This window comes from Sorex fumeus, unplaced genomic scaffold, assembly GCF_029834395.1.
Source record: "Sorex fumeus unplaced genomic scaffold, SorFum_2.1 ptg000078l, whole genome shotgun sequence".
In the NCBI taxonomy this organism is placed as follows: domain Eukaryota; kingdom Metazoa; phylum Chordata; class Mammalia; order Eulipotyphla; family Soricidae; genus Sorex; species Sorex fumeus.
The window spans coordinates 8,914,087-8,939,754 of record NW_026606135.1 but is presented as its reverse complement, the minus strand read 5'-3'; the positions used below and the strand labels follow the sequence as shown (position 1 = coordinate 8,939,754).

At 42.5% G+C, this 25,668-nt stretch overlaps 1 protein-coding gene and 1 pseudogene across 1 annotated transcript; one reads left to right on the top strand and one right to left on the bottom strand.

The window, feature by feature from the left end:
- The first annotated feature begins 5,902 nt into the window (after positions 1-5,902).
- PPP1R3C (protein phosphatase 1 regulatory subunit 3C) lies at positions 5,903-10,515 on the top strand. The gene is made up of 2 exons (XM_056130381.1): positions 5,903-6,061; positions 8,080-10,515. The coding sequence occupies exons 1-2, from the start codon at positions 6,048-6,050 to the stop codon at positions 9,005-9,007; spliced, it is 942 nt and encodes a 313-aa protein (XP_055986356.1). The 5' UTR covers positions 5,903-6,047; the 3' UTR covers positions 9,008-10,515.
- A 3,698-nt stretch (positions 10,516-14,213) lies between these two features.
- On the bottom strand, positions 14,214-14,341 carry LOC130038701 (uncharacterized; annotated as a pseudogene).
- Positions 14,342-25,668: the final 11,327 nt, after the last annotated feature.

The following is a 25,668-nucleotide window of genomic DNA, read 5'->3' as shown; positions in this document are numbered from 1 at the left end:
AGAAAGATTTAGACCAGCTAAGGTAAAGGTAAAGGTAAAGGCCCTCCCGTTGATCGTCGATTTGCTCGAGTGGGCCCAGTAACGTCTCCATTGGAGACTTTGTTGTTACTGTGTCTGGCATATCGAATACTCTCGGTAGCTTGCCAGGCTCTCCGACCAGCTAGAATCATTGTAATTTTCTGTCATCTTTTGTAAACACCTGCCAACTGATTAAGGGACGCCAGTAGTCCTTAAAAGGCCTACACAAAACGCCCTTACTTTCACTTAGTTCTATACCACTTGGGGACAATCCAACTTCTCCCCACTAAGGGAGATCCTTTTCTTTTCTACGTCTCAACAAACTTTTCTACTTTCCAACTCTGAGTCTGAGGATCAGCTTTATTATTCAATGTTTTCATTCTTGAAAGTATTGAACCTGGAAATCTTGAATGAATACAGAGACCTGCCACTGCTTCTGCCATATCTGCATCCATAGCAGGACCTGGGGGTATAGACAAACTGCCATACCCAGGAAGGGTTCTTAGGAGGAACTGAAGACGGGGCAGAGCATCTTAGAATTGAAGAGCAAGCACTGTGTGAATTCTCTTACTCAGTGGATTGAGTCATTGCCCCAATTATTTTTCTGGCCTTTTTTTAAAGTGCCCCAATTAAAAGGTCCACTCACCAAGTCACAAAATTACAGGACCTAGAGCAAGTTGAACCAGAACAGTATCTTTTTTTGCGGAATTCATCTGAAAGTATCTTGATTGTACACATTACTGTACTGTGAGAGAACTTATCTCCTTCATAGGCACATGAACTGAATACAGTTCCTTATACGCCCTTTCAGCCTTCACTCCTTCAAATGGGGAGCCAAATAATCCATTCTCCTTCTCTTCTTTTTATGGACTCTTTAATTTAACTAATCTGATTCTTTGTTTTTGCAACAACAGACTTTCAAAAGTGCTCTGACTTTTTTTTTTTTGCAGTGAAACAAATAGATTTTATTTGGAGGATTTTTGGAGAGGGAGAGAAAGGGATAAGCAGATAAGCGGGGGAATGGAGAGTAAGAGAGAGAGTAACGCGTCCAGAGAGAACGCGGGCTTCTCCGAGGGTGGAGAGAGCCCCTCCACACATCCTAGCATTAGACACGAAAGCATGAAAGTACACATCTCAAGAGGGGAGATGCCAGCGACACATGTACTCGGGCACCACATGTGCTCAGCCACGTGGGTGCAAGCAGCACATGGGCTCGGGCAGCATATGCGCCAAAAGTGCTCTGATTTTAAAATAAATTTTATATAGTGGATAGTGCTGATATATCCTAATTATTCTTTTTCAGAATATTTCTTCTAATTTTTATATTTCCTTCTTTGCTTCTTCCTATGAATTTTTGTTTATCTTAGCTAATTCCTATTTCATTCTTCAGACAATTCATCCCCTCTCCCATCTTTTGTAATTCTTTTGTAATGTTCATCTGAAAGGCTTTTGGAAGCCCTCATTAGTAGACTAAGTTTTCTCCCCAAGTCCTTTCTGACATGCCTTTCTCCACCCTGATCCTTCAGTGACCATGGGAAAAAACTGCAACTTTCAAGTACCCTGGGCGATAAAGGTTTAAACCATGAGGGTTCATTTATATGTGGAATTTTTCTTTAGTAAATACAATGACTTCTTTAGATCAACAGGGTTTGCATTCATTGATTTAGCAAACGATAGATGCCTGTGGCTTGAATTGAAGGTGGATGATAAGGAGGTGGGCCAAAGGCCCAGTATAACTCATGGAAGATTTGACTCTAGCATCCAAAATTTCAGTATCAGAGTGAAGGTGGAAGGGGATCCTGAAACCAATCCAGTTACCTCCGAAAGTATGATTAATTTTTTTAAGAGAGTCAAATATGTACTCAGATTTTCAATTACATGGAATTGGCACCACTCACCCTCACATTGTCCAAAGTTCAACTGTATACAATATACTATCACTGATCATATTATACTTTAGATTCCCCCAAATGTGTATGTTTGGGCCCTTGTTAACCCCTCCCAAGCTTTGGTAATTACCACAAAAATGGTAATTATTTGACCTGAGAAAGGTTATCTAATACTGTTGGGAAGCATTTTGAAATGTGCAAATATATCAAATCAGCACCATTGTACACTTTAGATTTACACAGCATCATTAATGTAACCATAAAGGGGACAAAGAAGTGAGGTGCCTGGATCATACAGTTTGGATATTTGTTGAGGATTCACTCCACTTAAGAGAGAGTCTTCAATCAGCTTAATCAATGGCTGAATAAATGGCAGTACTTCTACGAGAGAGAGAGAGAGAGAGAGAGAGAGAGAGAGAGAGAGAGAGAGAGAGAGCGCCTTGCTTTCCTGGGGAGAATTCCATTTTAAGGAGTTGGGAGAGTGGTTTTCACAGCATCAGTCAGCACCAGGGGGCAGGAGAGGAAGCAGCATGAACGGAAAATAGTGTCAACTCAGAGGAACTGTGTAAGTAAATGGTTTTAGTACAGAAAGTCTCCGGTAAAGTGCTTGACAATAGTAGACAATACATGGTAGTTGAATCTGAATGTTTAAATAGCTTTTAAAATGTCTTAATTATATAGAGTCCAAGTTCATTGCAAATTAAAAAATACAGAAAAGCAAAATGATGTAGAAACTTTTAATTGTGCACAATCTCATCATCCAAGCTGTTAATATTTTGATAGAGCACATTTTACTTTCTCTGCATGTACATCTTTACTCCTAAAAGGCATGACAGTAATATACACTTTTAGTTCATCATATGATCATGAATTGAGAAAAAACTGTACCTTGTGTAGTAATTTTTATTTTGAATATTTTTTCACTCTTTCCTGGCTTGATGCTCAGCTTTTCTAAGTTTTGGAATCCTCATATTTGAAATAAAGATGAAAGACACATCACTCTTCACCTGTATCATTTCAGTGGTTGATGGGTGAATCCAGTAAGGCCTATGGTAAAATAGTTGCAGCTCTGGTCTCAGTTAGTTTCTAATCTCAGCGCTTCCTATGACATCCTGGGTAGATCGCAACTCCTCAGTGCCTTGGTTTCCTAATCTGAAAATGGGACCAATGAAATACATACCACTGCGATTGTTGTAAGGATTAAGTGGATAAGACATATCACTGTCACTGTCACTGTCCTCCCGTTGTTCATCGATTTGCTTGAGCGGGCCCAGTAACATCGTGAGACTTGTTACTGTGTTTGGCGAATCGAATATGTCTTGGATAGCTTGCCAGGCTTTGCCGCGTGGGTGAGATACTCTTGGTAGCTTGCTGGGCTCTCCGAGAGGGGCGGAGGAATCGAACTCAGGTCGACCCTGTTGGCTGCGTGCAAGGCAAATGCTCTATGCACTGTTGCTATTGCTCCAGCCCAGATAAGACACATAAAATATATAAACAGTATTTTATATAGAGTAAAAGCTCAGCAAGCAGTAACTATTAGCTCAGGCAACAACTTCTGGTGGCAAAAGAGTAAAAACTATTACCAAAGGATTGAGAAGGAGTAGAATTGCCTGGTTTGAACACATACGTGGGCTACTGTGCCATTTTCTCATCTACACACTTTTATTTAATCCTCAGACCAGCTTTACTGTCTTCATTTTTATTATATTTTATTTTTAAAAATTTTTTTATTTTTGCTTTTTGGGTCACACCTGGCGATGCACAGGGGTTACTCCTGGCTCTGCACTCAGGAGTTACTCCTGGCGCTGCTCAGGGGACTATATGGGATGCTGGGAATCGAACCCGGGTCGGCCACGTGCAAGGCAAACGCCCTCCCCGCTGTGCTATCTCTCCAGCCCTCTACTGTCTTCATTTTTAACAGAGAAGACTGAGATAAGAATTTATATTGATTCAAACAGATAGTAACTCTCAAACCCAAAGACTGTCTTTTTGATAGTTCGAGATTTGCTGATAAGCCAGAAGAACTGATATAGTTGACATTTCATTAAGCAGTTCAAGGGTTGGAGAGATAGTCCAGTGGCCAAGGCACTTGCCTTGCACATTGCCACCCAGGTTTGATCCTCGGCACCCGTATGGTCCCCCAACCCCAGCCAGGGGTGATTCCTGAGTGCAGAGACAGGAATAAGCCCTGAGTACCACCAGGTGTAGTCCCAAAACAAAACAAAATATTCGACAAAATATTCAAGCCCAAGTACTCCCCTAATGATATTCAGCATGAGTTTCATTTTCTTTAATAACACCCCTTTAACAATACCACTTTAACAACAACACTGCTCAATAGAAGACACCAAGACACCAGGGAGTTTTGTTTATTGATCTCCCCCCCAGGACTTTGAGTGATCTAACCAGGCTTCTGCATGCAGAGAAGGAAGGTGCTCCAGCCTCCCCCTCCGTCTTCCTCTCCCTGCCTTCCTTCCTCCTCTCTCTCTCTCTCTCTCTCTCTCTCTCTCTCTCTCTCTGTCTCTCTCTCTCTCTCTCTCCCACCCCCACCCACCCACCACACAGGGATTTTAATACATTTTCATTGATACTGTATATCTGGGCTAAAGAGCAAAACTAGATGATGGGTTTTCATAAAAATTAATCTGTGGTAGGGGCTGGAGCGATAGCACAGCGGGTAGCGCGTGCCTTACATGGGGCCCATCCAAGTGTGATTCCCAGCATCCCATATGGTCCCCCTGAGCACTGCCAGGAGTAATTCCTGAGTGCATAAGCCAGGAGTAACTCCTGAGCATTGCTGGGTGTGACCCCCCCAAAATCTGTAGTCAACTTAAAAATGTAATATTATAGTTTACATATTATGTAGCTTAATATTACAGCTAAGAAGCTGGAGAACTAAAACATCAGCAAAAGTAAGTGGCTTAGGGGAATCATGAAACTTACTGTGTGATATTTTAATGCTTTGATTTCCACATCAGTGCCAAAAGACGTCAGAACAGAGTCGAGGGATTTGGGTTGACCACTGGCTTTGTGGCTGACTCACCACGTGAACAGAAGAAGGTCATTTAGGGACTGGCAGTGCAGGGGTTAAGGCTCTGGTTTCCACCCGCATATGGTCTGCACAGCACCATGGTACCTTGAACAAGTCTGGAGTAGCCCTAAAGTACTGCTCAGGGTGCCGCTAACCGAAACCCTTGAAGCAAACAAACAAACAAAAAACCAATAGAACGCACAACTGATTTTGGGGAGAGGATTAAAGAGGGAGGGTGTTGGGGTCCTTGGTCCTTGGGAGAGGAAGGTGAGTACACTGGTGAACGGTAGTGTGGTGTAGGAATTATGTACAGGAGAAACCAGTAGTAACAGTACTGTAACTCATAGAATCTCAATTAAAAAAAAAATTAAAAGAACAAAACAGTAGAAGGTCTAACTTCAGTTCTCTCTTCCAGAGAGAAAATTGATGCATAGAAGGAGATGCAAAATGCCTTTTAATGGAATGTCACCTCATTCGTTGGTGGCATTTAGCGTGCCAACAGTCCCATTCTCGCAGTTGCCCCTCAGTTCCCGGGGTGCATGTGTGCTTCCATCCTAATGCAAACGCAGCCCGGACATAGCAAGCAGCGAACATTCTAGGTAAAAAACCCCGTTTGGAAGAGTGTCACAGCTTTCTGTGCCGAGTCGTAACCGTGCACGTACGCTTCGAACCCTCAAGGCTGCTTCTCCCTGCAGCGGGGCCGAGCCGGCGCGGGGCCCGGGCTGGGGGGAGGTTTGCAGCTACGTGCGCCCCGCGGCCGCCGCCCGGACCCGGCGAGCGACGGTGCGCGCTGCGCTCGGGCCAGCTGGCCGCGGAGTCCCCGGAGCCTCACGTCCTGCATCACGGCGGTCACGTTCCGCGGGCGAGGACTGGGGCCCCCAGCGGGACGCCGGCAGGTCACGCGGGGAGTCGGGGCGGGGGCGCGGCCCCGCGATTGGTCCGAAGGGTTGGTTCACGTGGTCCGGGGCAGATAAGTGGCGTCTGAGGCGCCGCACCCACCACCCATCCGCGCTTGGGGCCGCTGAGCCGGGAAGGCGGGGACCCCCCTGTGCAAACCTGCGCTGGCAGCAGAGGCCGCCGGTCTGGGTGCGCCGCCACCTCGCTGCCCAATGAGCTGCACCAGGTAGGGAGAGGGCACCCGCTCCCCCCTGGAACCCAGCGGAGCGCACAGCTTAGGGTGGGGAGGTGGGAGGGGGTAGGGGGAGACTGGGTGGCATCTTCCAAAAGTCACCGGTGCAGAAGGAAACCCCGGGATGGGAAAGGGCAAGTTGATTGGTGAGATGAATCTGTCACCATCCTAAACACGAACCCTCTTAATGTGAGGCAGTTTCAGTGCTCATTCCCACATGCATCCCCCCCGAGTCCTGCACAGATGTTCAAACTGGCAGTTTAAGGAGACTGGAAACCAGAGGTTGGCACAGCTGGTTGGTTAGGATAGCGCTCTGTCTCTGTCCCCGTCTCTCGGTCTCTCTGTTGGGGTGCGGCCCACAGGACGATGTTTGCTTTTATTATTTCTCTTTCACCCTTCTCACCACCGTTTGCTGTAGCAAACGCCTGGCCAGAATTTAAAATTCCAGAGGAATCGCCAGATCTGAAAGTTGTCAATTCTGTAAGCGCAAAGAGTAAAAGACAAAACCCGAAAAACCTTTTTAAAAAAATCCTCCAGCAAAACCAATTTTAAGTAGGGTCGTCAGACATAACTTAGAAGATTCCTTTAAAAATCCTGCTTGTTTACTATTATTAGACCCACAAACCTGGCTTTCGTGTTTGCTTGCTTGTGCTAAGTTTGTAGGCCTTCCTGAAAAGTCCCAGTGCTAATAAAGACAATTGTGTGACTGTTCTTTTGTTACATGTTTTTATTATCCACATAATGTCCATTGCTCTGTGCAATGCCCTTGGAGCTGTTGTGAAGAGTTACTAAAACTAGACTGAAAAGTGTCCTGATCAATTACACTTACACCTTTTATCTATGGGACTAATATAGGGTGAGGATCCATAATATTGACATTATGTGTTGAAGGTCAGGAAAATACCTTCTGATGGACACCTTAATATTGCTAAAATTTGTGTTATGTTAAAAATTTAAATACCTTAATTTTCTAGTTAAAATAGTGCCCCCCAAACTAAAAGTACCAATAATGTACAAAGAAAATTGGTGACCTAAAATTTTATAACTCAATCTTTTGATATTTTCCTGTTATGTACTTCAATATTTATCTTTTATGTATAATATTTATTTAAAACGGTACACATTTCAAATATTTAGTTCTTTTTTTACTTAAATGTGAATTAGTATTGGACATTTCTTTATATGAGACAGATTATATGAAATTTTTCTTCAAATGCTAACTTATGTTTTAGTTATTTATGAAAAATGAGGAAGAGCATGAAAATCCAGGTGTAAAAGAGTTTCCCAACTTTATTGTTTTCAGTCTTCACACTTTAAAAACGATTCCATGAGAACTTTAAAATTATTTTTTTTACAGACTTTTCTTCTTTCTAAAATCTGGAGTGTATGGAGGTTTAGAGAAAGGAAGAATAGGGAATCAGCGCTAATTTTTTTCTTCATGTTACCAGCAAGTGACTCTAGGGCTTCACAGGACATGTATTCAATTCTACAGCAAAATCAGCAAAGCAACCAGAGGGAGCATGTAATCTGGACCCACGCACAATTCCTGAATCTCTCTGGGTGTTAGAATTACTCGGTAGATTTAAGGACGTATCTGTGACTTTTTTCCAATCCTAAGTGGCTTTATGTCCCTGGAATCTGGGTTAAAGTAAAAGAAAAACAACTCTCTAGACCCTTGTGACCGGACAGATTTGAGTATTACTGCCCCAGAATAGAGCAAATGAATTTCAGAGCTGATGATAGAACTGGTGTCATCCACTCTTTTAAACTCTCAGATGGGGAAATAGACTTCTGAGTGTCTAAGCAATTCACCCATGGCCTTGAAGGCAGTTCAGGCTAGAGACAAATATAGAATGTAGATCTGCATATTTGAAATGGTTTTCTTTTACTGTATGTGATAGCATCTTTTTGATACTGCAATGGCTATAATTTAGTTAATGCAAATATCAGGGACCAGGGCAAGAGCCTTCCAGATTCAGGTGATAACCATGCCTCTCCGTTTTGTATTCCAGAATGATCCAAGTTTTAGATACACGGCCTTTGACAAGCTCAGTAATGCCAGTGGATATGGCCATGAGGTTCTGCTTGGCTCATTCTCCACCTCTGAAGAGTTTCCTGGGCCCTTATAATGACTTCCAACAAAGAAATTTTGTGAACAAATTAAAACCTCTGAAACCATGTCTCAATATAAAACAAGAAGCAGATTGGAAGCATTCCCACAACCAAGCCAAAAAGAAGGTAGTGTTTGCTGACTCCAAGGGCCTCTCTCTCACTGCCATCCATGTCTTCTCTGACTTTCCGGAAGAACCAGCATGGGATCTCCAGTTTGATCTCTTGGACCTTAACGATATCTCCTCTGGCCTGAAGCTTCACGAAGAGAAAAACTTGATTTTAGACTTCCCTCAGCCAGCTGCCGATTACTTAAGTTTTCGGAACCACTTTCAGAAGAACTTTGTCTGCCTTGAGAACTGCTCTTTGCAGGAGCGCATGGTGACTGGGACAGTGAAGGTGAAAAATATAAGCTTTGAGAAGGTGGTTCAGGTCCGCATCACCTTTGATAGTTGGAAGAGTTACACCGATGTGGACTGTGTCTACATAAAAAATGTATATGGTGGCTCAGATAGTGACACTTTCTCGTTTGCCATTGACTTACCCTCTGTCATTCCAACTGAGGAGAAAATTGAGTTCTGCATTTCTTACCGTGCAAATGGACAAGTCTTCTGGGACAACAATGAAGGCCAGAATTATAGAATTGTCCATGTGCAATGGAAACCGGATGGAGTGCAAACACAGATGACAGCCCAAGGCTGTGCATCCCACCAGGTGCCCCCCAAGACTGAGTTAGAGTCGATGGTCTTTGGCAGTCCAAGACTGGCCAATGGGTTCTTCCCAGAATGGCAGAGCTGGGGTAGAATGGAGAACTTGGCCCCCTACAGATGAATGATGCCACTTGGTGACTGTTCTTGATTCATCATATTATACACAGTAGTGCTAGGTCCATATTGCTCAATCTAAGGAAACATTTGCTACTTTTCCTTTCTAGGTTAGTTTTGAGCTTTTGAGACCTGGCTACTAAAACTTAGCCACTTGAGTATTTAGTATAGAGATCTGAATAGATGACACCGCCCAATGTGGTTTTGAGGATCAAGTAAAACCCTACTTATATAAGAAGCAATAGTTTTTCAGGACTCTTTCTCCTCCCTTCTCTATTCACTAGCTTTTCTAGTGGGAAAGGGCAGGTTGAGGAAGGACAATTGATGGTGAGAGGATGCTGTGTTAATGGTATGTGAGATGTCTGAAAAGTACATATAAGGGCTCTCTGCAACTCAAGGCAGAGTGGGAATGGGAGATCTGATGCTTAAATTTCGGTGAGAAAATGTGAGGTTATTTGTGTTTATTAAGTTGGTGTTGCATTTTTCTCCTGGGAAAATAATTTATAGAAAGGAGAAACATCAGTTCTTTGTATTTTGCAAAGAAAAACCAAACAAACTTCAGAAAGAATGGGCAGTCTGAGGGAAAGAGGAATTATAAATACGGAGAATGAAGATTCTAAGAGAAATCTTTCAGCTCAGATGTGATTTATAAAAAAATCATGATTTGGGGAAAGGTTAAGTAAACTGATGTTGAAGTTCTAGTGTTACAAGTAACCTTGTTTGTGACCAAGGTGTGGTACTTGGGTTTTCAGTATAGAGTGAGCCTAAGGGAAAACCATGTCCTCATCTAACAATGTATCGGGAGACTCTATGTCATGTTAAAGATAACTTTTGGCAACTGTCTTGATTATATAAGAATCCTATAGTTGCTTAACCCAATCATCTGAATGGGCATCTGATAACACAAGTGTTTGGCCTCATAAGAAGGTCCACTCTATACTGGTATTCCTTCTGCAATACTTTTGTATCTATATAGAGTGCTGTCGGTGTACACAACTCACATCCTTCATATTGAAGGTGACTTATTTTTCTACCACACGTTTTGGATGTGATGTTGAAAGTGAGGACTACACTGATTCTCAATTCAAGAATCCAGTTACCCGGTGTGCCTAGCAATCTTTATCTTGCCTGTATCTATCTGTCCTGTTGTTTTAAGTCTTTTGACCCAATTTTATTTGAAGACAAATACTTTAAAAGAAAATGTTTGGCTTATTTCAGATGTACGGTACTAGACTTGTTCTGAAGTGTGCAGATTCATTCTCTAATACCTTAGGACAGGAGTCCCTGAACATTTGCTTCTCTCATCGTGCATGTCCATTGAGAGGTGTTTTGAGATGCTGTTAAGTTGAACACATGTGCTCTGCCATGCTGAAGAAGCACTATTGAAACAACTCTACTGTGACGGTTATTTGAGACTTAGTTAGCACGTAGCATTATTTTGCGCTAAATATTTCACTCTTCTATAAACTATGCTTTGTTAACGCCTCATTTTAAAAATAAATGTGTTTGATATAAGTGTATGTTTTCTTTCTCAAGGTCATAGTCAAACAAGAAACTCATCTAAAATATTCCACTTGAGAATGACTGAGCAGAGTTAATTTGAATGAGGAATTGGATCCATACAGGGGCTGGACTCACATTAGAGAGCATACTGCCTGCCACCCCAACTTTGGGGCTGGGGGCAGGGCCCAGAGAGGAACTGCTGCAATTGTCCCCCTGACCATCCCCATCTCAATTTACTGATTCTGATACACTTTGTGCTGGAAGGCTAGAGTGACTGATAAATGGATTACTATAAAATGGGCAAAGTTTGGAGTTTCAGAGGAGGGGCACTGAGACCCAGATGAAAGAGAGAAGGAAACTCAGCATCTTGTGGGGAGAGATGGAAGGTCTCCTAAAAAACCTAAATTACTGTTCCCAGATTTTTTTCCTTTTTTGGAGGGGAGGTCACACCTGGTGATGCACAGAGGTTACTCCTGGCTTTGCACTCAGGAATTACTCCTAGCAGTGCTTGGGGGGCCATATGGGATGCTGGGAATCGAATTCTGGTTGGCTGCGTGCAAGGCAAACTCTCTGCCCTCTGTGCTTTTGCTCCAGCCCCTACTGTTCCCAGATTTTTATTTTTGAATTTTGGGCCATGCTTGGCAGTGCTTAGGGCTTTCTCCTGGCTCTGTACTTAGGGATCATTTCTGGTAGGAATCAGGGAACTATATGAGGTGCTAGGAATTGGCCCATGCAAGGCCAACCCACTGTACTCTCTCCTGCCCTATAATGATCCTAGATCTTACCTAAAGAATTCCAGAAAGAGCTTCTGTACCTATTTTTAACACTGAAGGGCAAATAAATGATGTGCTTACTAGAAAGACAGTCATGAAGCTTAAACTTTTTCACATAAAACCTCTTTTGTCAGAAATGGTGACCCGTGGAACATTGCAGGTATATTTTGTTTGGCCCACTTCCCCCTTTCCTTGTCCTTTATTGTGGTTGCCAGGTCTAGGGTTTGCACACTCAGTTGTGGTGTGGCCGAGACAGTACATTTGTGGGGATGGAGATCATCCCAATTGAGTGCAGTGCTGGGGATCACCCTGGATGATGTGGTGGCACCAGGATTGAAATCTGAATCTCATACCTTACAGGCAGGCGCTTAGCCTCTGGGACACATCTCTGGGGTGGAAGTAAAATAGTTTTATTTAAAGAACTATGAAGGTCAAGGGGTGGGGGGGTGGGAGAGGGAGAAGGGAAGAGCAAGAGAGAGGGAGATGGAGATTGTGCATTCAAGCGAGAACACGGGCTTCCCTAGAGGAGGCGAGTGGAGAGTCCACATTGCAGGTTGAAATGTGGGCGAATCTCCAAGGCAGAGTGTGATGGTTGGGTTGTTTTAAACAGAATTTAATGCCAACATTAAACACTAATCCACAGACTACATAAAAAATAGTACATTTCCTTTTTGTCCTTAAAACACAAGATCTTAAAGCCGGAGAAAGAGTATGGTGGGTTGGAAGCATGTCTTGTGTGGGGCTGACCCAAGTTCAATTTCTGGCACCCCATACGGTGCCCTGATCACCTCCAAAAAGTGATTCCTGGGCGCAGAGCCAGTTACCCCTGAGCATTGCCAAGTGTACCCCCCCGACCCCCAGAACACCTTCCCCCCCAAAAAAACCCAGCAAGATATTTCCTTATTGCACATTCTTTCTGTCTTGATAAGCGTGGCCTGCTGCATGAAGACAGAGTCATGCTCCTACCCGTAGCTTAATTTCTGCTGTTTCCTGCCCTCTGATAACTGTTGTAGTTCACTGCCCCTATCTTATTTTCTCTGCGTCTCTGCTTATGGTGATGGCTCAGGTGGAGAATCCTCTCTTTCTGTGGGATGGAGAAAAAAAATGAGTTCAACAGGGACCTTGAAAAATATAAGATTCACAAACTTAACTGTATAGAAGGAACTCACAATCAGAGGGGACGTGGTCAAGGACTGTGCCAGGCAGAGTGAGGCCAGATAATCACTTACTGGCTGAACAGTAACTGTTTGCTTAGTGATCTCTAGGTCTGCCGCAAGCTTTACCCTTGGAATCTCAGAACCTCTCCTGTCCCCCCCCCCCACCCCTACCCTGCCCACCTCCATGTCCTGTTTGCCTCTTGGTGAAGAGGGCACGATTGCAGGCAGGGGGCAGGGGGCAGGGGGCATGTTGGCCTATTCAATGTTGGTTTTCCCCTGTGTTTCCTGTAGATAATGGGAGGGCCTTATTGAGAGCATAACAGTTCCTGGCTTTTCCTCAGAAGCAATCCACCCTTCATACCATGACACCTCACCCCATAATAGCAGAAATAGTCTGCCTGGATTTGGGATACATAAATCTTTATTTCCAAAATAAACATGTTATTTAAGGAAGAAAGCTCTTCCTTTCTAATCCTCTTGTTTGCTTTGTTTTCTGGGGAGGGGACACCCCAGACTGTGTTTGAGAGTCTGTTGTTTTCTAAACACCTGGGTCTCTTTCTAGAGAGACCCCCCAATTAGAAAGGCTGGAAATTCTTGTGTTTACTATACTGTGCACCTTCGTCAATGCAAATCCAAAAGTTCTGGGAGGCTTTGCGAGGCTCTTCTAGTCACAGAGTCTCTTGCTCTGTGTTCCTCTCTGGCCCTGCATGGAGTTCTTTTGTGGTTTGTTTTGTTTTCTTTTTTAGCAGCTACTGGGTGCCCTAGCTTGGAGAAACGCTCTAGTGAGTGGGCAGGGACCCAAATGTGGAGTAGCTCCTTATCCGCAGTCCTGCTGCCTCCTTTTTCTGAGCCTTCCCTGGTCCTGCTAATAAGTGCATCCCACTCTGGGTTTGGAGGATCCCTCTAAGTCAGTGGTCCTCAAATTGGGCTGCATATTGGAATCTGGTGGAAAGTTTTCAAAATTACTGAGGCTGGTTTCTCCCATAGCAATAGGCACTTTCTATGTGCCCAGCATTATTGTCTGACATTTATATTTGTTAGGTCATTTAATTTTCACATGATTATCTGAAGTAAATGTTGTTTTATTTATTTATTTATTTATTTGTTTGTTTATTGGCTTTTTGGGTCACACCTGGTGATGCACAAGGGTGACTCCTGGCTCTGCACTCAGGAATTACCCCTGGCGGTCCTCAGGGGACCATATGGAATGCTGGGAATCAAACCTGGGTTGGCCGCATGCAAGGCAAACGCCCTACCCGCTGTGCTATTGCTCCAGCCCCAGTAAATGTTATTTTTAAAATAAATGTTATCATAGTTTAGGCAACCTGATTACAATAGTTAACAATTATGGTATTGATATACACAGGTTTCTGTGCCCTAGCAATGAGGTGATTTTTATTATTCTCATTTTAGATATGAGGAAATTAAGGCACAGGCAAGATTTGTGGCATTCCCAAGTCTCATAGTAAATGTTAGAATTAAGATTTAAGCCCAGACTTGAGAGTTCATGCTTAAAACTTCCACACTGTCCTGTTCGTATAACTCTTTATTTTATAGTGTGGGCCTGTACATTTTTGCCTTGTAGTTGGAGTATTTTGTTTATATTTAATGCATTTATTGGTGTAGTTGAGTTTGTGCTTGCCATTTTAGTGTTTTCTAGTAAGACCATTTGTTTTATGTTCCTCTTACGTTTGTTCTTAGAATCAATATTTCTCCCCAGCTAGTTAACTTGTTTGCTGTTCTATCAGTGTGAGCTTAGTGATGACAACACACATTAAAGGACTGTCTCCACAGTCCCTTAGAACGGCCCATACCAGCCACAGGTTGCATATACTACAGACGAGGCTGCATGCTATTTGCAGCCACAGCTTTTAAAACTTTTTAAAGAAAACACATAAATAAGAACTTAAAGACCAAACATGATGGCCTCTCAGTATATGTATTGCAAGCCATGACACCCAAAAGTAGAGAGAGAGGAGACAAAGAAGAAAAGTGCCTGTCAGAGAGACAGGCTTGGGGTTGGCGGGAGTGGGAGGCGGTGGCGGGAGGGATACGGGTGCGGGGAGATATTGGGGGTAGGAAATGTATACTGGAGTATACATGGGTGTTGAAGCATTGTCTGACTGAAATTTGATCACAAAAGCTTTGTAACTGTATCTTATGGTGATTCAATAATAAAAAAAAATTTTTTTAAAAGATCTTTAAGGTCTTGGAATTGAAAAAAATGTCTAAGACAAAAGAAGAAACAAATAAGAAACAGTTGGTACATTTAATAACATTAAAATTTATAATTAAAAATTAAAAGACATCATAAAGGAAGCATAAAAAAAGCTAAGCTTCCACCAGTGCCCATTCTCCACCACCAATGATCCCAGTATCCCTCCCACTGGTGGAGGGATGGGTACTCAATCATTGTATGACTGAAACATAAGCACGAAAGTTTGTAAGTCTGTAACTGTACCCCACGGTGATTTATTTAAAAATTTAAAAAACTGAAAAAAAAGCTAAGCTTAGAAAATATTGCAAACTGGAAGAAGCTAAAACTAATTAGAAAAACAGGTCAATAAAAAGAAGAACAGTAACAAGGAATTCAGAGGAAACGTGATTGACAGTAAGCATACTAAAAGACGCACAGCTTCATTAATAATAAAAAAATGCAAATTAAATGTTTATAATGATCAATCTTCATTCACCTGGATGCCAAAATTCAAGCATCTGCAAAGAAACGCATTGATAAGCTTGGGTACATAGGCCTCATACCTAGATGGGGAGAGTATAAACATTGGCCACAGTTTAACATTGCAAAGCTGAAGATCATTAGAGGTTCTACTTTTTTTGGGGGGTAGGGTCACACTCGGTGATGCACAGGGGTTACTCCTGGCTCTGCACTCGGGAATTACTCTTGGTGGTGCTCAGGGGACCATATGGGATGCTTGGAATTGAAGCTAGGTCGGTCACATGCAAGGCAAATGCCCTATCTGCTGTGCTATTACTCCACCCCTAGAGGTTCTACTTTTATTTATATATTTCACAAAGAAACTCTTGAGTGTTTATGCTAGGAGATATGATACCACTTGTAAAAGTAAAACTAGAGATGATTACAAGTGTGTTCATTAAGAGATAAATTGAACATAAAAATTCTCTTACAGTATTTTAATTAATTGTAATGTAAATAAAAATGAATAGAAGCTATTCATAAACATGAATGCACATTGCAGACATAAAATTCAGCAACCTCGATTCTCTTATCCTTCTTTACAAATGGCAATAACTTGGGGCGGGGACATGGCTAAAGTGGTAGATCACATGCCTTGCATGTATGAGGTCTATGCTTAGTTCCTGTTACTGCGTGGTCTCCACGCACAGCATAGTCCCTTGAGGACTGCCGGTCCTAGCTCTGGTGTCTCTTTAAAAACCATAAGCTATTGTCTGAAGACACAAAAAAATTATTAACGATTTTGAGGTTTTCACTCTTATATAACCGGCAAGTTCAAATTATAAGAAAATTATAGCAATGTTCTTTAAAATAAAAAAGTTTTAAAGTATCAGAATAGAGGATGTATTTTTTTTTTTTGTGTTGCTATCGATGTCTTTATTCAAGTCTGTGAGTAGTTTTTTTTTTTTTTATTTTTTATTAGTGAAACAACATGAGGTACAGTTATAGATTTACAAATTTTGTGCTTGGATCTCGGTCATACCACGATCAAATACCCATCCCTCCACCAGTGCCCATTTTCCACCACCAGGATAATATCCCTCCCCCCCATCCTCCCATCCCCCCATCCCCCCCTGCCACTGTGGCAGGGCATTCCCCCCTGTTCTCTCTCTCCTCCTGGGCGCTGTGATCAGCCAAAGAGGCATTGAGTGGCGAACATGTTCAGTCCAGTCTACTTTCAACCTGCATCTCCCCTCCTGGGAGGATCCTCCAAACACCCTCCACTTGGCGTTCCCTAGAGGATGTATTTTATTTGCTTCCCTGTAAAAATGATGTGGGAGAAAATGGACAAATAATCCTAGGTGAGGTGGAGAAAATGAGGAATAGAGGTCCACTCTGCCTACAGAAACTGGGGAATGATGCAATTTTGTTTTTTGTTCCAAGCAGATCCCTGAATAGAGTTCTTTTCTCCCTCCCTTCCAACGTCCAACAAACACTTAGTATATCTAGAAACACACACACACACAAACACGCACACACTGAATTTTATGTTGAAGAAAAACAATAAAAATGATTCCTGTCCTCTAGGGAATCAAAAGTTTAACGGGAAAGGAAGTCATGTAAACAAATAATGATAGCTGTGAGTGACGTGTTAGAGATATGGATAAGTGATGGGAAGCAGGCAAAGCATTTCCTTCATCTGGGAGATATAAGGAAGCAGAGTACGGAGAAAGTTCCATGTGAGAGAAGTAAAATTAAAAGATGAACAGAAAGCGGACTCCATAAAATACGACAGTAGTATTCATTTACATAAGCGTTAAAGCCACACAAAACTGAATGTATAGATTAAAAAAGACTATATCTAAATTTGGGTTGGAGCTATAGCACAGTGAGTAGGGCGTTTGCCTTGTACACGGCAGACCCGGGTTCAATTCCTCAGCCCCTCTCGGAGAGCCCGGCAAGCTACCTAGAGTATCCCACCATCAGGGCAGAGCCTGGCAAGCTCCTCGTGGCATATTCGATATGCCAAACACAGTAACAAGTCTCACAATGGAGATGTTACTGGCCCCCGCTTGAGTAAATTGATGAACAACGGGAGGACAGTGCTACAGTGCTATCTAAATTTATGTCTCTAGAGATAAATGGATAAGTGGAGAAATAATAAAGGGAGGCAAGGAAAGTAGGATTTGACAGCAGTTACTTCTTGGGGAGGAGGATAAAGGAACTGTGGAAGGGCACAGAGGTTTCAGAAGTATTGCTAGCATTTTCTTCCTTTAAACACTTCCTTTATTATGCAAAAATTTCTTATTTAGACATTACAGATTATTTGATATGTAAACAATACTTTATGATAAACATTTAAACAGTCTTATTAGCACTTGTAAATTCAGTAGACACTGTCTGATTTATATCAAATACAGAACTGTTACTTTCTTTTTAACATTTTTTGGGGAATGGAATAATCTTTAAAAATTTTTTTTCATTTAGTTTTCATTTAGTTTTTAAGATTCTGTGCTTTGTAATACTATTAACAATGGTTTTTAAGGGATACTCTTTTAATAGTAATTATATTAAAATAATAAAAAAATTTTGAAACATCTGAGGTTTAGAACCACTGTTCTTGTCAGCCTTTAGGATGTAATTTGGACTCATGACAAAAACTCTTTTCTATTTTGGTATTTTAGTCTTTATGATTTGAAATACCAAACTAAAGTGAAAGTTTTCTTGTGTTCTTTTTGAAGCTACAGAAAGGAAAATAAAGTCTTAATCTTTCAGTGGAGGGAGGGTTGTTCAGGACTAATTGTTCTCTAGGTACTTATAATTGGGGTTATAGGTGACAGAAAGGCAATTGGTGTACTAAAGTAACTACCTTCCCTGATATTCTATGTGATGCCGAAGGAGCAGAAAGGTTTTTTGTAGGTTTTGTGTCACCTACAATAGACACCTTCAATTTGCCTTAATGAGTCCTAGTACTAAGCTTCCTGTCCATAATTATCAACATAAAAATTGTCTTAAACCAGGACAGAATAGAGATGGGCATCAGCCCATCTGGGATCGGTTTCAATTTCATTATTAGATCACTGTCTAGATTAAGCACAGCTTGAAAATGGGCAACGTTTATGCCCAAAACTTGTCATTTCTTCAACAAAAGACATAGATGCTCCATATTACAAAAAGATTCAGTCATAAAGATAGCGTGTGTGTGTGTGTGTGTGTGCGTGTGTGTGTGTGTTGGGTGGTGGTGCTCCTGGCTATTTTCTGGTATAGATTCTCAGAATCCCTTGGCCGGACTCAGGGTCTGGGATTGGATCTAAGTATTAACAGCTCATGATAGGTTTATGGAGTCAGAGGACCTGGTGAGTCACAGGCTTGTCATACTTCTCCAGATATTTTATGCCAGCCTTTAACAATGCTGATCATATTCAAAATAACTAAAAATGGCTGCACTTTAGAGATACGTAAAGACTCACATCCAGATGTCTACATGGATGGATGATGGAACATTCACAATTAATCTCCATTTATATCCAGATTTACCATCTATCAGTTACTTGTTTATACATATACTTCTGGATTTGTGATACAGTTCCTTCCTTGCAGATATCCTGTCTATTTGTATCCCATGAATTTATAAAGCCAAACCAAACTCAGAACTCCAGAGGCAGGGCTGCAAGAAAGGCTGGCAGTGGGTGCAAAGTATTTCCAATGTCTTGGTAGGGAAGGATGTGGGACCCCTTGAGTCAGAAGTCATGTGGGGAAGGCACTGGGTTGAGCTGACTTGGTGAGCCTCACGTATGAGCAGCTTCTGGATGATGGGGATTGAAAAGAACTTGAGAAGTAATATATGAGTGGCAGGGCCTGGGGGAGGGAGAGAAAGAGACCAAGTCCCTTGAGTCCCACGAGAGGCCTCTCCACCATACCTTGGTTGAAGTGGGGAGCAGAGGCTTTGGGTCAAAACGTGCCAAAGCTTCAAATTGGCTGGCACCACCTTGTAGTAACTGTAAGTGACAGGATGCAATGGATTCTGTTTGAGTTATCTTATTATTTTGGGGGTGGGCACACCCAGTGATGCTCAAGAGTTACTCTTGCTCTGCTCTCAGGAATCACTCCTGGTGCTTGGGGGACCATATGGGATGCTGGGGATCAAACTCAGGTCAGCTGTGCTATATGTAAAGGATTGTGTGTTCATTCATGAGTCTTCATCTCCTACCTCATCTGTAGCTGTATGAAGGCAGGACCTGTGTTACAGTTCTATCCACAATATCTAGTATAGTCTGGCAAAACGAATTAAAATAAAAAGTGAAAAGTTGGAACAGAGATAGTACAGTGGGTAGGGCATTGCCTTGCACACAGCCACCAGGGTTTGATCCCTGGCACCCCAGGTGGTCCCCTGAGCACTGCCAGGGCTGATCCCTGAACTCAGATCCAGAAGTAATGCCTGAGCACCTCTGGGTGCCCCCAAACAAAAATAACAAGCAAAACTGATGAAAAGTTGAAGTGAAATGTTAACAGGTACCCCTGAAGGCTCGAGGAAGTTTAGTTGCTTATTATTCCTGCCATTCCAGATGTCTGGCTAGAACACCCAGTAGGTGCATTGGTATTTTAGAGGCAGAAGAGGTCTTAGTACAAGGAATTCAGGGCAGAGGTTGAAAAAAAATGTGTGTTAAAGTCTCATTCAAAACTCAGCTACCACATTCTCCACTTAGGATCTTAGTCAAATCATGTAATTTCAAGGCCTCCCACTCATCTTCAGTCATAGCAATGACTCAGAATTGTGGAAATTAAATAAGACCATGCATGGCAAAACATCTAGTGCAGTGCCTGGAGCAGAGGAGATATTTAATAGATGGAAGTTCTAATTGTTAGGGATGTGCAAATGGCTTAAGGTAGAATGTGGTGTGAGCCTAGTAAGCTTTTACTGAGTACCTGCCTGAAGTTTATAGTGGTGGGTTTTTTTTAAGGTGGATGGGAGAAATTGAGCAATACAAGGCTATATTCAGGGTTTGCTTCTGGCTCTGTGCTCAGGACCATCCTGACAGTGCTGGGGGAGGGGGACCGTCTGTGTTTCAAGCATCAAATCAGGAACTGTTGAATACTAGGCAAGCAGTTTAACCACTGTATCAGTTCTCTAGCCATGAAGGTTTGTGTTAAGGTAGGAGCTTTGAGAGAATTCTAGGTGTTGCTTGCCTAAGATTTTATGTTTGGGAGGTGTAGTGGGACTTACAGGACCTTTTGTTGTGTGATGAGGAATTTAGGTGACGTTAACTGGAAAAGTAAACTTTGGAAAAGGCTTTGCAAATCTTGAAGTGAAGAGCAATGAGGCTCACATTTACAGTCAGAATAGGCAAGAGTTAATAATGGGCCTCTGGCAGGCTCCAGGTCTTATTGTTTATTTATAGAAATGCCTTGGGGAGTTAGGGAACGGAGGGAAAGCCAAGAATATGTTCTGTTCAGGACTCTGTATGTGTGTGAGAGAGCATGAGAGCATCTGAGCTCAAGATGGATAGATGGGGGTGGGAGGAGGGAGAAAGAGGGAGAGAAAGAAAGAGAGAGAGAACAGATTCGACCTTTTTTTTTTTTTACATACACACACACACACACACACACACACACACACCTGTCCACTGCTCCTCTCTTCCTCATCTGCCAGTTCTCTGAGCGCCACCTCTTCTGGTCAATCCTGTCTGGACACCTTGTTTGACCTTGAGCTTTTGCTCAGTTCTCTTGGTGTTGCCTCACTAGAGGAGAGCAGAGACCTGGCAGAGGCTACACTGAAATAATTCACTTTGAAAGCTGGCTTGTTTTTGTCAAAGCGTGAAGCAGGCTAAAGAGATGGAACAGGCGTGTCTTGCACCCCACTTCCACTCCCTCGCAAGTTCTCTCCTGAGCACCCCTGACCCCCAATATGACCTCCCCTGTTCATAATAAAATAGGAGAAACACAGCAGTGTCAAGACTTACTTCCTTTCCACATAAAAGACAATCTTCCTGAAATGTATTAGAAATGCTGTCTGGCAAGTGTGGCATGGAGTGAAGGAGGGGAGGAGGGGGGCTTGCCTGTCTAGCTTCTGGGAACCTAGCCCATCTGCGTATTCTCCATGAAACTTGAAGGTCAACGTAGCATTGCGGGAGCAAGTCTGCACATTCCCCAGAGTGACTTCACACTCCTAAGGGATTACTTCAATTAAGTCAGTTTTGTTCAATGGATAGTGTTTTGAGAATTAGAAACTGGGCAGGGGTCTTCAAAGAAGTTTCAGGTAAGACCCCTGCTCTATCGTGCTAGGACAGCTGGGAAAAAAGGAACATTGTTTCAGAAGATTGGGCACTGTAGGGTCAAGTGAAGGGGCACCCTTGACAAAGTGGAGTGATTGGCAATGGTTTCTTCCTTTTTAAAAAAATTTAATTTTTTAAACATTAAGCACCATGGTTTATAGGTATTCAGTGTTCCAACATCAGTCTTACCTCTAGTGTAAACTTCCCTCCATCTTTTTCCCCAGTTCCCTATCTACCCCCCAAACCTTAGCAGACACCTCTAATTTATTTTATATTGCTTGTTAGAACTGAATAGTTCATGGAATTATCAAAAAAAACACTTTGGAAAAAAAATTTGCAAAAATTGTTATTTTTGACCCTTACCATGGGTCATTAAGTCCTTATCTGAGGGTTTCCTAAGCTGATTGTTGCTAGCTGAGCCTTCTGTGTAATTGTTTTTTGTTTATTGAGCTTAGTTGGCTTCTATATTACTTTCCCTGCAGGAACTCAGAATCTGTAGCACGGGGTCAATGAGATTACATGGCAGTGACTGTGGGATGTGGGTGTGGCTTCCAGGGTTCCGAAAGTTCAGGGATTTGGGGGAGGTTGGCCGCCCCTACTCCAAGAAAACACTAGAATTTTCAGCTGAAAGACCAGTGTACCCATGGACTTTTGGATTTGTTGTGAATGTGTAAACTTACACTTATGAGTTTACATGGTGGTGGCTGTGGGATTGGCAAAGGTTTCTTTCTTTTTTTCTTTTTGGATTTTTGAGCAACACCAGCTGTGCTCAAAGCTGACTTTTGGCTCTTGCTAACTCCTGGTGGGGTTTCGGGGACTCTGTGTGGTGCTGGATTTGAACCTGGGTCAGCTGCAGGCAACGTACGTTCTCTACCTGCTGTACTCGCCAAAGGTCCATAGGATTCTTAAATAGAAAGGTAACGATGGGTGGAATTTGGACACAGAGGGAAAAAGGTCGTGTTCCATAAGAACTGAAAGAGAGCAAAGCCAGGAAGGACCATGATGATGGTGTGGTGAGCAGGAAGGAGAGACATGGGCTTGGCTTTAGGGGGACTGCAGCAAAGTGAAGTACAAGGGAATGAAAAGGATCCAGGAGACTTGTTTTCTCTCTACTGAACCAGGAGACAGACTGTAGGATGGTTCAGACAGAAAAAGGGAGGAGAAGCAGAAGTTCAGTTGGAGGGTCCCTTCAGTAGTACAGCTGAGAAGGGACCAAAGCGGAGACTAGGGTGGGCTATGGGTCTTACTTAATACGAGGGGAGGAGGGCAGCCCCAGCCCCTGGGAGGCATTGGAGGCCCTTTTGTGTTCAGTGAGATAATCATCGTGGCGGGTCTAGTTTTGGCAATAGGTATTGCAAAGTAGTTGATTGATTTCATGAAGGACTCAGCAGCAGTGCTAGGCGCACCTAGAGCCCCCTGGTCAAATCAGGAAAGAAGAAACCGTCTGTGGCTTGGATTTCTACTTGTTTGTTTTATTGTTGGCAGAGATGACAAGAATCAAAGGTCCGAGAACATGCTTTAATTTATTTGTTTTTGTATTTATTTTTATTATGTATTATCTTGGTCTTTGGGCCATACCTGGTGATGCTCAAAGCTTATTTCTAGCTCTGTGCTCAGGGATCACTCCTAGCAGTGCTCAGGAGACCATATGTATTCCAGGAATAGAACAAAGGTCTGTTATATGCAAGGCAAGCCCCCTTAATTTCCATAACATCTCTCCAGCCCCCAGCGAGTGTATTTTTAATTTGACCTAATACTGAATTTTTGATTCCTTATAGAAAACCAGATCTCTTTATAGGAATTTCAGCGGCTCTTTCACTAGAGAAGATATGCGTTTATCAACAGAGTTCATAGAAGAAAATGACTGAAAGCACTAGAAGTTAAATGTTGCTATATGATTCAATTAGAAGTATAAGATATGAATAATCAGTTTGTGGGACTGGAGGTGGAAGAGCAAGATGTGGGTGGTTCAAATTCAAATTGCAGCCCAGACAGCAGGCCTGCAGCAGTGCTGCAGAGTACATAGGAATTCAAGACACTTATGCTGGGAAACTAAGCCAATCCCTTTTAACTTCAAGAGAGGCTGAATTTCTATCTGCTTGGTCTTTTTAGTGACCATTAGTGTATCAAGGTGATATACTTTTGATAAAACTTGCTTAGATTTTCCAAAGCCTTTTTATCACTGATGACAAATGAGAATCAGGAATTTGCTCACTTGAACTTAATATACTATATCTGAAAACAAATCAGAATGAATCATGTTTGCAGTAAACATATGAATAAATAAAACATGTCCGTATTTCCATAACGTATATGAAAGGCTGCTGAAATTATGCCACATGCAATGAAAATTCTTTTTTTTTTCTTTTTGGGTCACACCCGGCGATGCTCAGGGGTTACTCCTGGCTCATGCACTCAGGAATTGCTCCTGGCGGTGTTCAGGGGACCATATGGGATGCTGGGAATTGAACCCATGTTGGCCATGTTGGCTGCGTGCAAGGCAAACGCCCTACCTGTTGTGCTATTGCTCCAGCCCCGCAATGAAAATTGTTAAATAAAAATTCTTTCATAATACTGTTTCTTTTATAATTTATTTATTTATTGAATCACTGTGGGAAAAGTTACAAAGCTTTCAGGTTTAGGTCTCAGTCATGCAAATATCAAACACATTTCCCTTTACCAATACTTATTTTTTACCACGAAGAACCCCAATAAAACCCCACCTCCCACCCCTCCCAATTCCTGTGAGGCAGATGAGTTCTAGTTGACACTCTATCTACTTTGACTAGATTCATTGTTTCGATAAAAGATGCACCATTATTATTTAGAGTTTACCCCCCAAATCAGACATGCTGAAAAAGCGTTGTGAAGTGATTTGCTTTCTACAGCTGGGTTCAAGAATTAAATGTTGGTTTTGGATTTCCGCTATTTTACTTATTAACCCTGGAAGTATTTCTACTGAGAGTCAGATAATTAAGAGATTGGTTTCTGTGCTCTGGAGTTGTGGCCGTGCCGGAGAGCCGCTCGTGGGGGGCAACTGGTGACCTCAGTAGGGCGTCCATAATACTGTTTTTGGGTAAGAGAAATGACATCAGCTGTTTCTCCTGTGTTTCTTCCCTGCTACTCCAAGGAATATTACAATTATTCTTATTTATTATTTATTTGAGCCTAAGAGTATCAACAGATAATGAAAGGCTAGAGGTCCAAAGGTAAAACTCTAGAGATTTCAGCCATAATTTTATATTAGATCCACCCCAGGTGGTGATAAAAACAGCTGCTCCTGCCAACAGAGATGCGCAGTCAGTTGAGTTGAAGCCCAAACAGTGATTAGGGGTGGTGGTACATTGGGCCATACCCAGTGATGCGCTAAGGCTATTACTGAGGACCAGATGTGGTGCTGGAGTTTGAACTAAGGTCACTATATACAGTGCAAGTGCTTTAAGTCTTATACCAGTTTTTAGCCTCGCTTTTCTTTACTTTCTCTCTCCATTTTTGATTTTCAGTGCCAGGGATGAAACTCAGGACCCCACACATGCCGGGCAAGGGTTCTAACAATAACCCATACCCCCAACCTTCTAATTTTTCTTCTGGCACAGCAAGTGGGGAAAAGGACCTTTGATTTTAGCTGAATATTTCTGTCTTCAGCCTAGATAATGGTATGAAAGGAGTCCCAGGTTGATGTTCTTTCTCAAAGATAATGAATGACTGTTTACAGGAGGGATATAACTCCCATTAATCACCAGCTGTGAAGCAACAATTTTCAGGAGTCATGAAGTACTGTTGTAGGCCCTGGACATAAATGGGGAACAAATAACCCAGGCTCTGACCTCTCATCTGTTCTGAGAGCCCGTGAAGGACAGTTGTGAGGAGATGGTAACCAGAAGACAAGCTTGTGGCAGGATCTCTCAGCTTGGAGGGTGGGAAGACTAAGCAAGAAATAATTCCGCAGGGCTGACTTAAGGCACTGGCCTGAGGCCAGGGCAGAACTGCCCAAATCTGGGGAAACAAATCAGCTGGGGTTAGGAGTCAGCTAGATCTGCATTTAAGTCCAGACTCTGTCTCTCCAAATTATGTGAACCTTGCCAAAGGTAGGTTCTCTGCCCTTTTGAGTTTTACTTTACTCATCTATAAAATGGAGTTGATATATGTCCCTACCTTGTTCTGTTATGTAGTGGGAAAAAAGTTGTTCTTTTTACCATATCCAGCTTTTCTCAGGGACCAGTGGGTGCTAAGGATAGAATCCAGGGCTCCCAGATGTGAAATATGTTCTTTGGTCCTTTGAGTCATCTCTCAGTATAGACTGTTAA